The sequence below is a fragment of the Bombina bombina genome, chromosome 7, assembly GCF_027579735.1.
Source record: "Bombina bombina isolate aBomBom1 chromosome 7, aBomBom1.pri, whole genome shotgun sequence".
Classification (NCBI taxonomy): Eukaryota; Metazoa; Chordata; class Amphibia; order Anura; family Bombinatoridae; genus Bombina; species Bombina bombina.
In genome coordinates, this window is record NC_069505.1 from 101,503,063 (window position 1) to 101,517,900 (window position 14,838).

Below are 14,838 nucleotides of genomic sequence, written 5' to 3' on the forward strand. Positions count from 1 at the left end.
TCTCTGCTGCCCTTGAGCTTACCTAGATAAACCTTTCAGCAAAGAATTACAAGAGAAGGAAGCAAATTAAATAATAGAACTAAATTGGAAAGTTGTTTAAAATAGTTTTCTCTATCTGAATCATGAAAGAAAAATGTTGGGTTTCATGTCCCTTTAAAGTCAGATTTTTGTACTCGGTGTGGACTAATGGAAATTTCAAGCTCTGTATATATACAGCTGTATCTATCTATTTATCTATTAACGCATATACACACATTATTTTCTTCTTTTGGCCTATCAATATATATGTGAACTCCTTGAGATTATTTTGCTTTATATGTTAGGAAGATTTTTATATACTGCTAGAGCGGGAGGAGGAGAAAAAGGAGCACTTGATCAAAGTCTTCTGGTAACACAGATAGCGGTAACTACAAGGATTGTGTTTTTCCTTTGCAGAGAGAAGCACAGACGGCACAGCTGGTCCGAGCTGCAGTTTTTATCTGGGTGAAGTTGCAATTAAATGGCTGATAAACAAATCAGGTAAAGTATTAAGTTGTGAGGTTTTTGCTATACGCATTTGGATATGTGCATGTGCTAATTATTTGTGTAGATGCAGGTAATACCTGTTACACCATGCAGTGGGGCTGACCTACTCCATAGCTTACTAGTGCATTCCTTATATAGTCCGAAGGGCAGAATACAAAGGTCAAAGTTCTTTATGTCATGAGTCGTTTATTAGCCCAGAGGTTCCCCTATCCCCATATACCTGTAGTAACAGACTATAAGCCCTTTATATTGTAGCACTGGTGGTACATTTAGCTTTTCTGCTGCCCTAGGCACTGGGAAATATGTTATCCCCTATCCAAAACAATTTGAGCTCATATTTATTTTCATAGCCAGTGGGTATATGGAAGTGTCATGCCCTCCCACTAGACAACCAGGAATCACTAATCTATACTAGAATTGCGTTTGTAATGTCCGTCGCCGTCGGCAGTTGCGCACGCATCCTCAATGGAATGTTGGCAGCGCGCACAGCCAAAATAATTCACCTGGGGTGTTTTTATTTTGGGGGGCTTTTTTATTTTCATAGGGATTAGGTATAATTTTTAAACATTTTATAATTTTGTTTTTTTATTTTTTTTCCGTAATATTAGATTTTTTTATTTTCTGTAATTTAAGGGAGAGATCAAAAGAGAAGGGGAGAGAGAGCAAAACAGAGGGGGAGAGAGAGCAAAAGAGAGGGAAGAGACAGCAAAAGAGAGGGGGGAGAGAGGGAGAGCAAAAGAGAGGGGGGGAGAGAGAGAGAGCAAAAGAGAGGTGGGAGAGAGCAAAAGAGAGGGGAGAGAGCAAAAGAGAGGGGAGATAGAGAGCAAAAGAAAGGGGAGAGAGAGAGCAAACGAGAGGGGGGAGAGAGAGAGCAAAAGAGAGGGGAGAGAGAGAGCAAAAGAGAGGGGGAGAGAGAGCAAAAGAGAGGGGGGAGAGAGAGCAAAAGAGAGGGGGGAGAGAGCAAAAGAAAGGGGGGAGAGAGAGCAAAAGAGAGGGGGGAGAGAGAGCAAAAAAGAGGGGGGAGAGAGAGCAAAAGAGAGAAAGGGGAAAGAGAGAGCAAAAGGGGTGGTGTGTTTAGAAGTCATCATACCATAGAATATCCTATCAAAATGTACTGCCCCTCACTTAAAGGGACATTAAACCCATTTTTTTTTTCATTATTCAGAAAGAGAATACAATTTTAAACAATGTTCCAATTTACTTCTATTATCTAATTTGCTTCATTCTTTATATATCCTTTGTTGAAGAAATAGAAATGCACATGGGTGAGCCAATCACACAAGGCATCTATGTGCAGCCACCAATCAGCAGCTACTGAGCCTACCTATATATGCTTTTTCAGGAAAGAATATCAAGAGAATAAAGCAAATTAGATAATATAAGTAAATTAGAAAGTTGTTTAAAATTGCACGTTCTTTCTAAATCATGAAATAATTTTTTGGGGGTTTCATGTCCCTTTAAGGGTCAAAATTAAACTTTTGTGATTCAGAATAGAGATATCATCAAATTTACTTGTATCCTTTATTGAAAAGCATAGGTAGGCTAAGAGGAGCTACACAGCACTTCTGGGAGCTAGTTGGTGATTGGTGGCTACACACATATGCCTCTTGTCATGTGCTCCCTAGATGTGTCCAGCTAGCTCCCAGTAGTGCATTGCTGCCATAGAGCTGGATGTAACTATGTGTTTAACCCCTTTGCTACAGTTAAATGTAGCTATATGCAAGCAACAGTGCTATAATAATTTGCCCTATATTCAGGCAAACTAAATGTGCACAGCCCTGGTTCAAAACTCGTAATAATATATATATATATATATATATATATATATATATATATATATATATCTCTACAGGGCTCAAAATGTCAAGCCCTAAGCTACTAGCCAGCCCAACATGTTACTCGCCACCCACTAACCCACCCCCCTCTTTGCATATGTTTAGCCCATGTGAAATACCTTATTGTGAAGTCATTTTTAAGTATTATTTGTTTTATACCATAAATAAAATAATGCTACATACAGTTATAAATTGACAAAAACAAAGTGCATAGCAGTTAGCAACATCAACTAGGGTTCTAGGGAAGACAACAAGTGGACAGAAAAATGTTGTTGAACCGAGAGAGTGCAGAAAGTCTTGACATTAATGTGAGGTCATAGCAGACCTGGAATTTTTTTTTATAATTATCATCTCTCATCTGTCTTTCTCCACTGCCTCCTCTCTCCAATCTCTCTTTTTACCACCTCTCTTCTCTCTCAGGCCATATCTTTTTATCTTTTCACTCTTTCTCCTCTCTCATATATCTTCACTCTTTCTTTTTTTTTTCTCCACTCTTTCTTAACGCTATCTTTTTCTCCACTATCCCTTTTCTTCTCAAAACTATCTCTGTCCCTTTTTACCCTCTTAGAAGTCTAAGCACTAATTGGGTCGCTATAGCCTTAGAGCAGCGGTCTCAAAGTACCGGCCCTGGGGCCATATGTGGCCCTATTGATAGTTTAATCTGGCCCTCCCTTGTTTATTAGGGAAATTATTGAATTTTGCCCTATCAATTTTTTTAGGGTTCTAGGGCCCATCCGATATGCAGCGTCGCCCGCAAAAGCCGGCGACACCGGTTTTTGCGTGGGTTTGGTATCACATATACGGCATAGCATACAATTTACACCCATATATTTCACCCGTCGCCCGCAATTCTTACTCCCGTAGGCTAACATGGGACCGCGTCGTAAATCAGTATCCAATATCCATCGCAAGGCCTTAAGTGACGAAAATGGAGAAATCTTACTCCATTTTCACCTCGCCATAAAATGCAGCCGTAGCTGAGTATGGGAGCACCGTAACTCCCTAAAATGCCTTCCAAAAAAACCCTAACACCTAACGCATGCGCAATGTCTATCTACCTGTCAACCACAATCCCTAATAAAGTGTATTAACCCCTAAACCGCCACTCCCGGAGTCCACCTCCACCTACATTATATGTATTAACCCCTAAACCGCCGTTCCCGGACCCCGCCGCACCTAAATAAAGTGTTTAACCCCTAAACCGCCACTCCCGGACTCCGCCGCACCTAAATAAAGTGTTTAACCCCTAAACCGCAGCTCCCGGACCCCGCCGCACCTAAATTAAGTGTTTAACCCCTAAACCGCCGCTCCCGGACCCCGCCGCACCTAAATAAAGTGTTTAACCCCTTAACCACCGCTCCCGGACCCCGCCGCCACCTACATTAAATTTATTAACCCCTAATCTGACCCCCCTACACCGCCGCCACCTACATGAAATGTATTAACCCCTAATCTGACCCCCCTACACCGCCGCCACCTACATTAAATTTATTACCCCGTAAACCTAAGTTTAACCATAACACCCCCCTAACTTAATTATTATTTAAATAAATCTAAATAATATTACTATTAACTAAATTATTCCTATTTAAAACTAAATACTTTCCTATGAAATAAACCCTAAGATAGCTACAATATAATTAATAATTACATTGTAGCTATTTTAGGATTTTTTTTTTTTTTACAGGTTAGGATTTATTTTACAGGTAATTTTGTAATTATTTTAACTATTTAATAGCTACCTAGTTAAAATAATTACAAAATTACCTGTAAAATAAACCCTAACCTAAGTTACAAATACACCTAACACTACACTATCAATAAATAAATTAAATTAATTAACTACAATTAGCTAAATAAAATACAATTAAATTAAATAAACTATTTTACAAAAACAAAAAAACTCTAAATTACAGAAAATAAAAAATACAAGAATTTTAAACTAATTACACCTAATCTAAGCCCCTAATAAAATAAAAAAGTCCCCCAAAATAATAAAATGCCCTACCCTATACTAAAAGGGCCTTTTGCGGGGCATTGCCCCAAAGTAATCAGCTCTTTTACCTGTAAAAAAAGAACAATCTCCCCCCCAACATTACAACCCACCACCCACACACCCCTACTCTAAAACCCACCCGACCCCCCCTTAAAAAAAACTAACACTATCCCATTGAAGATAACCCTACCATGAGCCGTCTTCACCCAGCCGGGCCGAAGTCTTCATTCGATCTGGGCACAAGTGGTCCTCCAGCCGGGCAGAAGTCTTCATCCGATCGGGGCAGAAGAGGTCCTCCATCCGGCAGAAATCTTCATCCAAGCAGCATCTTCTATCTTCATCCTTCCGGCGAGGAGCGACTCCATCTTGAAGACATCCGACGTGGAGCATCCTTCCTGCACGACAACTACCTGACGAATGGCTGGTCCTTTAAATGATGTCATCCAAGATGGCGTCCCTCGAATTCTGATTGGCTGATAGGATTCTATCAGCCAATCGGAATTAAGGTAGGAAAAATCTGATTGGTTGATTTAATCAGCCAATCGGATTGAAGTTCAATCTGATTGGCTGATTGGATCAGCCAATATAATTGACCTTGCATTCTATTGGCTGATCCAATCAGCCAATCGGATTGAACTTCAATTTGATTGGCTGATTAAATCAACCAATCGGATTTTTCCTACCTTAATTCCGATCCCCCCTTAAAAAAACCTAACACTATCCCATTGAAGATAACCCTACCATGAGCCGTCTTCACCCAGCCGGGCCGAAGTCTTCATTCGATCTGGGCACAAGTGGTCCTCCAGCCGGGCAGAAGTATTCATCCGATCGGGGCAGAAGAGGTCCTCCATCCGGCAGAAATCTTCATCCAAGCAGCATCTTCTATCTTCATCCTTCCGGCGAGGAGCGACTCCATCTTGAAGACATCCGATGTGGAGCATCCTTCCTGCACGACAACTACCTGACGAATGGCTGGTCCTTTAAATGATGTCATCCAAGATGGCGTCCCTCGAATTCTGATTGGCTGATAGGATTCTATCAGCCAATCGGAATTAAGGTAGGAAAAATCTGATTGGTTGATTTAATCAGCCAATTGGATTGAAGTTCAATCTGATTGGCTGATTGGATCAGCCAATATAATTGACCTTGCATTCTATTGGCTGATCCAATCAGCCAATCGGATTGAACTTCAATCCGATTGGCTGATTAAATCAACCAATCGGATTTTTCCTACCTTAATTCCGATTGGCTGATAGAATCCTATCAGCCAATCGGAATTCGAGGGACGCCATCTTGGATGACGTCATTTAAAGGACCAGCCATTCGTCGGGTAGTCGTCCTGCAGGAAGGATGCTCCGCGTCGGATGTCTTCAAGATGGAGCCGCTCCTCGCCGGAAGGATGAAGATAGAAGATATCGCTTGGATGAAGATTTCTGCCGGATGGAGGACCTCTTCTGCCCCGATCGGATGAAGACTTCTGCCCGGCTGGAGGACCACTTGTGTCCGGATCGGATGAAAACTTCGGCCCGGCTGGGTGAAGTCGACTCAAGGTAGGGTGATCTTCAATGGGGTAGTGTTAGGTTTTTTTAAGGGGGGATCGGGTGGGTTTTAGAGTAGGGGTGTGTGGGTGGGGGGTTGTAATGTTGGGGGGGGATTGTTATTTTTTTTACAGGTAAAAGAGCTGATTACTTTGGGGCAATGCCCCGCAAAAGGCCCTATTTGTAATTTAGTATAAGGTAGGGCATTTTATTATTTTGGGGGGCTTTTTTATTTTATTAGGGGGCTTAGATTAGGTGTAATTAGTTTAAACGTCTTGTAATTTTTTTTATTTTTTTGTAATTTAGTGTGTTTTTTTTTGTACTATAGTTTATTTAATTTAATTGTATTTTATTTTAGCTAATTGTAGTTAATTAATTTAATTTATTTATTGATAGTGTAGTGTTAGGTGTATTTGTAACTTAGGTTAGGTTTTATTTTACAGGTAATTTTGTAATTATTTTAACTAGGTAGCTATTAAATAGTTATTAACTATTTAATAGCTATTGTACCTAGTTAAAATAAATACAAAGTTGCCTGTAAAATAAAAATAAATCCTAAAATAGCTACAATGTAATTATTAATTATATTGTAGCTATCTTAGGGTTTATTTTATAGGTAAGTATTTAGTTTTAAATATGAATAATTTAGTTATTAATAGTTATATTATTTAGATTTATCTAAATAATAATTAAGTTAGGGGGTGTTAGGGTTAGACTTAGGTTTAGGGGTTAATAAATTTAATATAGTGGCGGCGACGTTGGGGATGGGAGATTAGGGGTTAATAAATTTAATGTAGGTGGCAGCGGGGTCCGGGAGTGGCAGTTTAGGGGTTAAACACTTTATTTAGGTGCGGCGGGGGTCCGGGAGCGGCGGTTTAGGGGTTAATACATATAAAGTAGGTGGCGGTGGGCTCCGGGAGCGGCGGTTTAGGGGTTAATACTAGGATAGGTTTATTGCAGTGTGAGCTATGGCGGTTTTGGGGTTAATAATTAGGCTTATTGCGTTGTGGGGGTTGTCGGTCTAGGGGTTAATACATTTATTATTAGGAGTGAGAGGGGGGATTGCGGATATAGAGGCATACGTATCGGGCTTATTTTTGGGAGGCGTGTAAGACAGTTACGGGAGATTTTTTTTTTTTTTTTTTTAACTTTTCTTAGGCGCCGGCAGGTTCTAAAGTGCCTTAAGTCACTAGCGACTCCGACTTATGGCACTTTAGGAACTGCCGGCAGGGTATATGTAATACCCCGATGTGCAAGGTGAAACTACGGGCGGCGCGGGTTCCCTCGCTTGCGCTAAAAACTATGCTGTATATCGGATCGTGCCCCTAATAGGTGTAACAAGTTTATGTTCTATATAGGCAATTAAGATAAATATAAAGACAAGCATGTATTGTCCAGTGTAGACTCCCACTATGCACTGCTTGGATAAATATCACTTTTTATTCAGTTCCAGAATGATCACCTCACTCACAAGATAAATATACACTGTGTATGTATATTGTGGTCTACAACTCCTACCATTCACTACTCATGTAAATGTCACTTCCAGTTTCTAGTATATCTAGAAGTACCTAGCCAGTGGCCCCCGGATACATTGAGCTTAATTATACCCCTGCCTTTGAGAAATATCATATCTTTGCCCTTTCATGGATATATAATATCCCTTTAGATCATATTTGTAGCAGGTAGCTCAACATTCACCAAGTTTTACTCACAACTGTTTCATTTTCACTCGCCAATGGGTGGTGGAAATTTTGAGCCCTGTATATACAGAGCCGGTGTTCTCTTCAGAACTGCAATTCACCGGAAACTGCAATATGACGTCACTTCTGGCAGCAGATTACACTAATTGCCTCCATTGCGCATGCGGACCCTTGTGGAGAATTTATCAAATTCTACAATAAAAGCCAGTGCGCATGCAGAATTTTTTATAACTCTAAAGAAAGCCAGAACCTTGAGAAGAACTGATCGAGTGCTCCAAGAACAGCTGGTGCGCATGCACGCATTTTCAGAAACCTTACACATAATATTTAAACGTGTAAACACCGGGCCCGTCTGTTTCTCACAAGCTTTACCCTCAGGCCCGAGCTGACTGAGGTTTCACTTGTTACAATATTCATCTGCAAAACCTCTGAGCACCAACAATATTTAGTATCAATTATTGTTTATTTCTCTAAGCTACTTCGTTTTTGCAAACCTCAATTTTTTAGCTAATTTTACTCAAATTACAAGCGAAAACGTAGTCAGCTCCGCCTGAGGGTAAAGCTAGTGAGAAACAGACGGGCCCGGTGTTTACACATTTAAATATTATGTGTCAGGTTTCTTCAAATGCGCTCATGCACACCAGCTGTTCTTGGAGCACTCGATCAGTTCTTCTCAAGGTTTTGGCTTTCTGTAGCGTCATAAAAAATTCTGCATGCGCACTGGCTTTTATTGTAGAATTTGATAAATTCTTCACAAGGGTCAAATGAATAATCTCGGGTGCGCGCTCGCATGCACAATGGTGGCAATTAATGTAATCTGCTGCTGGAAGTGACAAAATATTGCAGTTTTCGATGAATTGCAGTTCTCGCCAGAATACCGGGGCTTGTATATAGGCAGCTTAGGCAACTGCCTTAGGGCGCTTCTGCAGGGGGGCGCAAGTGAGCAGTTATATTTAAAATATATATAAAAATATACATACTTTTTTTAAATGTTATTTTTTACATTTTAATTTTTAAATGCCCTAATGCCTATAGCAATCTATACTGAGCTTCTCTAGAGTGCCCCCATCCTGTACTGCTAATCAACCCCCCTCACAACAAGTGCAATGGATGGGGCCAGACACGTTGCTTGCTTACTATCTCAAAGTAGTCTAGCTGCAGACTGGAGCAGGAAACATGTGACCTCCACTGACTCTAGACAGGAAACATGTGACCTCCGCTGACTCTAGACAGGAAACATGTGACCAACACTCAAAGCTTTTTTTTTTTGTTAATCAACTTTAATGTAACAAACAACCTATAGACAATCATTATGAAAACGAAACATTTTGCAGCTTTCTTGTTCTTCTTAATGTGCACTCACAGTGGTTTATGCTGATTGTCATTTATAAGATAACCACTGTGAATGCACATTAAGAAGAACAAGAAAGCTGCAAAATGTTTAGTTTTCAGAATGATTGTCTATAGGTTGTTTGTTACATTAAAGTTTAAATAAAAAAAAAAAAAAAAAGCTTTGAGTGGAGGTCACATGTTTCCTGTCTAGAGTGGAGCTCCAGTCTGCAGCTAGACCCTTCTCTACTATCTTGCAAAGAACCAGGAAGTGACCGGCAACAGTAAGAGAGGGAGGAGGCGGAGCTTGACTGCAGCAGGGAGAAGAATAGTGCTGTAACTTGCTGCTTTGGTGACAGGACTAGAGGTTTGCAGTGAGATTGCATATGAAGTGTAATCAATCAGCTGGAGAGCAATATTACAAACATGGAGCACTGTGTGTTTGCAAAATGAAAGATTATAGCACCTCCCTCCAGCAGTTATGGAGTTAAACTCTGCTGCCACTTTGTTTTTTGGAACCTACCCTTCCTAACAGTCAGTTTACATGCATACCTGTGTATCTGTTTGTTCCTGTGCCAGCTCATTTATATCCCACATGCTGTTTTCACATCCATGTACAAATTTACAATAGCATGATGCCCTGCATGACTAGCTATATGCCCTTTATTTGTGTGCACATATGTGTGTCTGTTCTATGTTCATCTGTCTTTTTCCTGTTTCTATTTTTCTCTCCATTTCTGTTCCTGTTCATATTTCTGTGCCAGTGATTGTTTCCTTCAGACCCTACCCCAATCCTTGTTGTCCCCATATCCCTTTCCCAAGTATATCCATTTTTGTTCCTGTTCTTGACCATTCCTGTCCCAGTCTCTGCCACAGTCACAGTGTCATTTTGGGTCTTGTTTCCCCTGTCCTTCTCTGTAGTTCCCCCTTGCCTGGGGTAAATAGGCACATGGTAAGCTTCTATCTAGTATCTTCAGCTATTTTATTATAGTAGCATTCGTGCAGTATATGCTTCTTTATGTGTAAGTTTATATGCATGCTTTCATATTTGTGTATGCCCATCTGTTTAGCATATGCTCTTTTATGTTTAAATGTATATGCATGCTTTCATATTTGTGCATGCCCGCCTGTGTTAGTGTGCACATATAGGTATGTGCACACTTATACACTCAATTTTTTAACAAACAAGGATTTTTTGTGGGTAATGGGATCTATATCATTTAAAAATAATTGATAAAATAGTTATCTGTCTGTTTTACCACATCCCTATAAAGTTTTGTGAAGAGGCCGCTGTATAAGGATGTTTTGTCATATTATTTTTTTTGTGGGGGGGGGCGGCAAAATATATATTCGCCTGTGTAGCCTAAAATCCTAGCACCGGGCCTGTGTATATACTGTGTGTATATGTATGTATGTATGTATGTGTATATATATATATATATATATATATATATATACACATACACACACACACACAATGATAATGAATATGCTGTACTTTATAAAGATACTGAGTATTTATAAACTGGCAGTGAGCACAGTGTGCTGTATAATGATGCAAGTTTCTATTCACTATACACTAATAAGATCTGTACAAATCCAGATCTTAGTATGTTGTACTTTCACAAGAATAAATGTAGCTCAGAAAAGAGCTAAATGCTACTGAAGATTCTGAATGCACACCCCTACCAATAAGTACACTGCTCTGTATAAATATGATGAGTGTATACAGGTGGCCCTCGGTTTACGCCGGTTCAATTTGCGCCGTTTCAGAATAACAACCTTTTATTTCCAGTCATGTGACTGCTATTGAAAAGCATTGGAAAGCAGTGCACTAATTAAAATAGCCAGTAGGTGGAGCTGTCCGCTTGTGTTGCAGCAAAGTTATGCAACTTAGCAGACTGAAATTGATCTGTGTACACAGAGCAGACCAGACCTATCGAGCAACAAGATCTAGCAGCCACTTCCCTTTTATATTCCTGTCCAGCTGCTTGAGGTGAGGGTGGCTAACTGCCTATTAATTACTGCAGATTGAAATGCATAGAATAGGTGCAGACCCAATATTATCTAACATGCTAACAATGCAGAGAACTGTTTGCAGAAAAATGCAAGTAAAAAAATGTTTTTGTTCATTAAACTTAGTTTGATGATGATGCAGTCTGTTGTGTAATTATTTTATTAGGTGCTGTTAGCAAATGTTTTTGTTCATTAAACATAGTTTGATGATGATACAATCTATATTATTAGGTTTTTAATGCTGTTTAGCATTTAAATCTTCATTTCAAAGCTTTAAAAATAATGTATTAGATGTTTCTTATGACAATTTTGAGAGGGGCCTGGAACCTAACTCCCTCACTTCCAATTGACTTACATTATAAACTGGGTTTCAATTTACAACGGTTTCGGTTTACAACCATTCCTTCTGGAACCTAACCCCGGCTTAAACTGAGGGCTATCTGTACTGTATACTCTGATGAATATGCTGTGCTGAAAAATGACAAAATATGTATACAAAAAATGACATATGTATACAAAAAATGACATAATGGGGCATATTTATCAATGTGCGAGCGGACATGATACGAAGTAGCGTATCATGTCCACCGCACATCGATAAATGCCGACAGCATAAGCTAGATGATGATGATACAGAGCTTGATGAATATGCCCCAATATGTATTCACTAACAGTGAACAGGCGTCACTGTTTAATTCTGATGAGTATCTATACACAGATACTGCACCAATGGTAATTTCGCCTCTATAACACAGATATAAAATATATATGGCCATGAGCTCTGTATGCCACATCTACCAATCATATTGGCAGTGGGCAAGGCCAAATCAAAATACTGGCGTCCAAGAAGGAAATACCTGCATACCCCAAATCTCTTTCAAAGACAATATACACCCAACTATTGTCAGCAGTCTCAAACATTACAGTTCAGCAGATTTAAATTTCAAATGTGAGTATACTGACAGCCTGGTGGTCCCATACTCTAGTTAAAGAACCAGCCTTGGCAGTAAGTCACATAGATATAAGCAAAACTATCATTCTAGTAGCGATATCATTTTGCAGAAGGATTTTTGCCAAGTCAAGGTATTGCATACATATTTCTAGCTATACTTTATACTTAGGTACTGCTGTTTCTAGGCAACACAATATTTATGATAGAAGGAGATTTTGTAGTCCCTGGCTGTAAGGTAGCAGGAGCGACTGTTGAAATGTTACAGTGAAAATGCAATCTATTGCTATATCAAATGTCACTGAAATTAAAGGTGACGTTCTTAATCTTGCAACATTTCACATTTGGCATTTATAACTGTAATGTTGCAGCTATGTCATTTCAGTAAAGTACTGACAATAGTTTGTCTACATTTCTCTCTAAAAAACTGGATAAAAGAATAAGATTTCATTCATTTGCAAAAAGGTAATATACATTCCAAATGACCTGTTCTAGTAGAACACTGTTCTGATTGGCTGGTTAGCATCATGTGGGCTTCCTCTGGGGATGTAATCTATCTGCACCAAATTTCTAGTTCTCATTTTTCTTATCCTTTTATCTTTCTTGCTTACAAAAGAACAGCAATAAAACATGTTTTTTGTGCATGAGGAAAGGCTAATTTAAAGGGACAGTCCCTTTAAAATCAATTATTGTTTAAAAAGATAGATATTATCCCAATGTTGCCCATTCCCCAGCTTTGCATAACCAACAGTGTTATACTAATATAATTTTCACCTCTGTGATTACCTTGTATCTAAGCCTCTGCAGACTGCCCCCTTATTACAGTTCTTTCGACTTGCATTTAGCCAATCGGTGCTGACTCAAATAACTCCACCGGAGTGAGCACAATGTTATCCATATGACACACATGAACTAGCACTGTCTAGCTGTGGACAACTGTTGAAATGCACTGAGAGGACCCTATAACAGCTTAGAAATCAGTTTATGAGTCTACCTAGGTTTAGCTTTCAAAGAATACCAAGAGAACAAAGCAAATTTGAGGACTAAAGTAAATTGGAAAGTTGTTAAATTTTGCATGTCCTGTCTGAATCATGAAAGTTTAACTTTGACTTGACTGTCCCTTTTTAAGGCTGTTTGAACTGATTTGAAAGCCCCAGTACTCATCCTTAGTGACAGATTGCTGACTGCCTGGAAAAAAAACATCTTCCACATTTGGTGCACAGGGACCTGCTTTTCCCAAAAAAAGGTGTCTTTAAAGGAGCAGTAAAGTCAAAATTAAACGTTCATGATTCAGGTAGTGCATTCAATTTTAAACAACTTTCCAATTTACTCCTACTATCTAATTTGCTTCATTCTCTTGGTATCTTTTGTTGAAAAGCATGTCTAGGTAGGCTTAGGAGTGACAATGCACTACTGGGACCTAGCTGCTGACTGGTGGCTACACATATATGCCTCTTGTTATTGGCTACCAGACGTGTTTAGCTAGCTCCCAGTAGTGCATTGCTGCTCCTTTAACAAAGGATTCCAAAGGAATGAAGAAAATCTTATACCAGTAGTAAATTGGAAAGTGGTTTAAAATTGTATTCTCTATCTGAATCATGAAAGAAAATATTTGGGTTTTATGTCACTTTAATCTTTTATGTAGAACAGTTCAAGGATACAACGCTCATCTAGGAAAAATAAGACGAACAATGTTTTTTGTTTTTTTTATGGAGAAACAAATCTAGTGGGGGTGCAAATGAACTTCCAGAGTTTTTGAAAGATTCAAACATTCAAGGTCATTTTTCTCATTCAACTCATAAATAAAGTTTATAGAAAATCTTCCTAGTAATATAAATAGCTAATCTGAGGGCCTTTTAAGAGATTAACCCCTTTTTAAGAAATACATTTTGCTTCACTATCTTTTTAAATAAATACCCAGTCCTGTTTACTTCAATCTTTTGATATTAAAAAGCTATTAAAAAATTAAAAAAATGCATTTTCTTATTTGTTTGAGCATGTAATTTTAGCACTAGAAACATGGTTAAACACATAGTTAAAGTAGTGTTCGGGAAACACTGAAAACTGATGGTCCCGAGCAGACATGGCTGGTAGGCTAATCAGCAGCAACAGTCACACAGCTATTTTGTGCCATTGCCGCTTCTGACTGGCTTGATAGCTGTTTCCACTCAAGAACAAGAGTTCTCTGTGGCTAGTGGTACTTTAATTTTGGGCATAGTCCCTTTGTGGGGGATAAGCACATTAGACTTACAAGGTCAGTAGTGTTAAAATGACATGCTCTAATTAATTCAATCAGTTTTTTACTGTAATGGCCCTTTAAGAATTATTTTGTAGCTGTAAATTAGATATGTGCACTTTGGGTGCTAACAAATGCGGAAGAAGGCAGTCATAAGCCGCAATCGTCTCTCTTTGGAGCCAAATGTATTCTTGTGAAAGTTTAGCACACTAAGGTCTGTACTACAAAAAAAACAATGAAAGAAAAACACAGCTTCGACTCAAGTGAAATTTAATAAATCAAAAGTAAGCGCAATATAAGTAACTACTCACCAGATAAAACCAGTGTACCCGGAATTCTTCCACTTCTTACAAACATCTACTGTTCCCATTAGAGGGTTCCGTCTCCCTACGGTCCTGCCGAGGTCGCCACAGGTTACTAGCGACAGTGGATTTAAATCTGAGCTTCTCTTGTTTTTTTTGTAGTATCGTTTTGTGGTGACTAGGAAACATCACCCTAAGAAGCTGCACTGGACTCAATGGATCCTTTGAACTGAATTGTAGAGATTCTAATACTCACCTTTTTGTTTAGGGTATAATTTATAGTGCTGTTTTTTTGTGGAAGTCTAGATCTCATTGTGTGGTACTTTCGAAGATTAAATCCAGCTCTATAAAGAGACAATTGAGGCTTGCGGTGCACAAATCCACATATCTATTTTACGTGAAAGTGAGG

General features: G+C 39.0%; 1 protein-coding gene across 1 annotated transcript in view; it reads left to right on the plus strand.

Moving 5' to 3' along the window:
* The window catches only part of SLC25A22 (solute carrier family 25 member 22), a 202,772-nt gene that overhangs the window by 52,735 nt on the left and 135,199 nt on the right, over positions 1-14,838 (plus strand). Inside the window, exon 2 of the mRNA XM_053720217.1 lies at positions 436-519. Within this exon, the coding sequence (XP_053576192.1) occupies positions 500-519 (20 nt within the window). The 5' untranslated portion in view covers positions 436-499. The remainder of the gene's footprint in view (positions 1-435; positions 520-14,838) is intronic.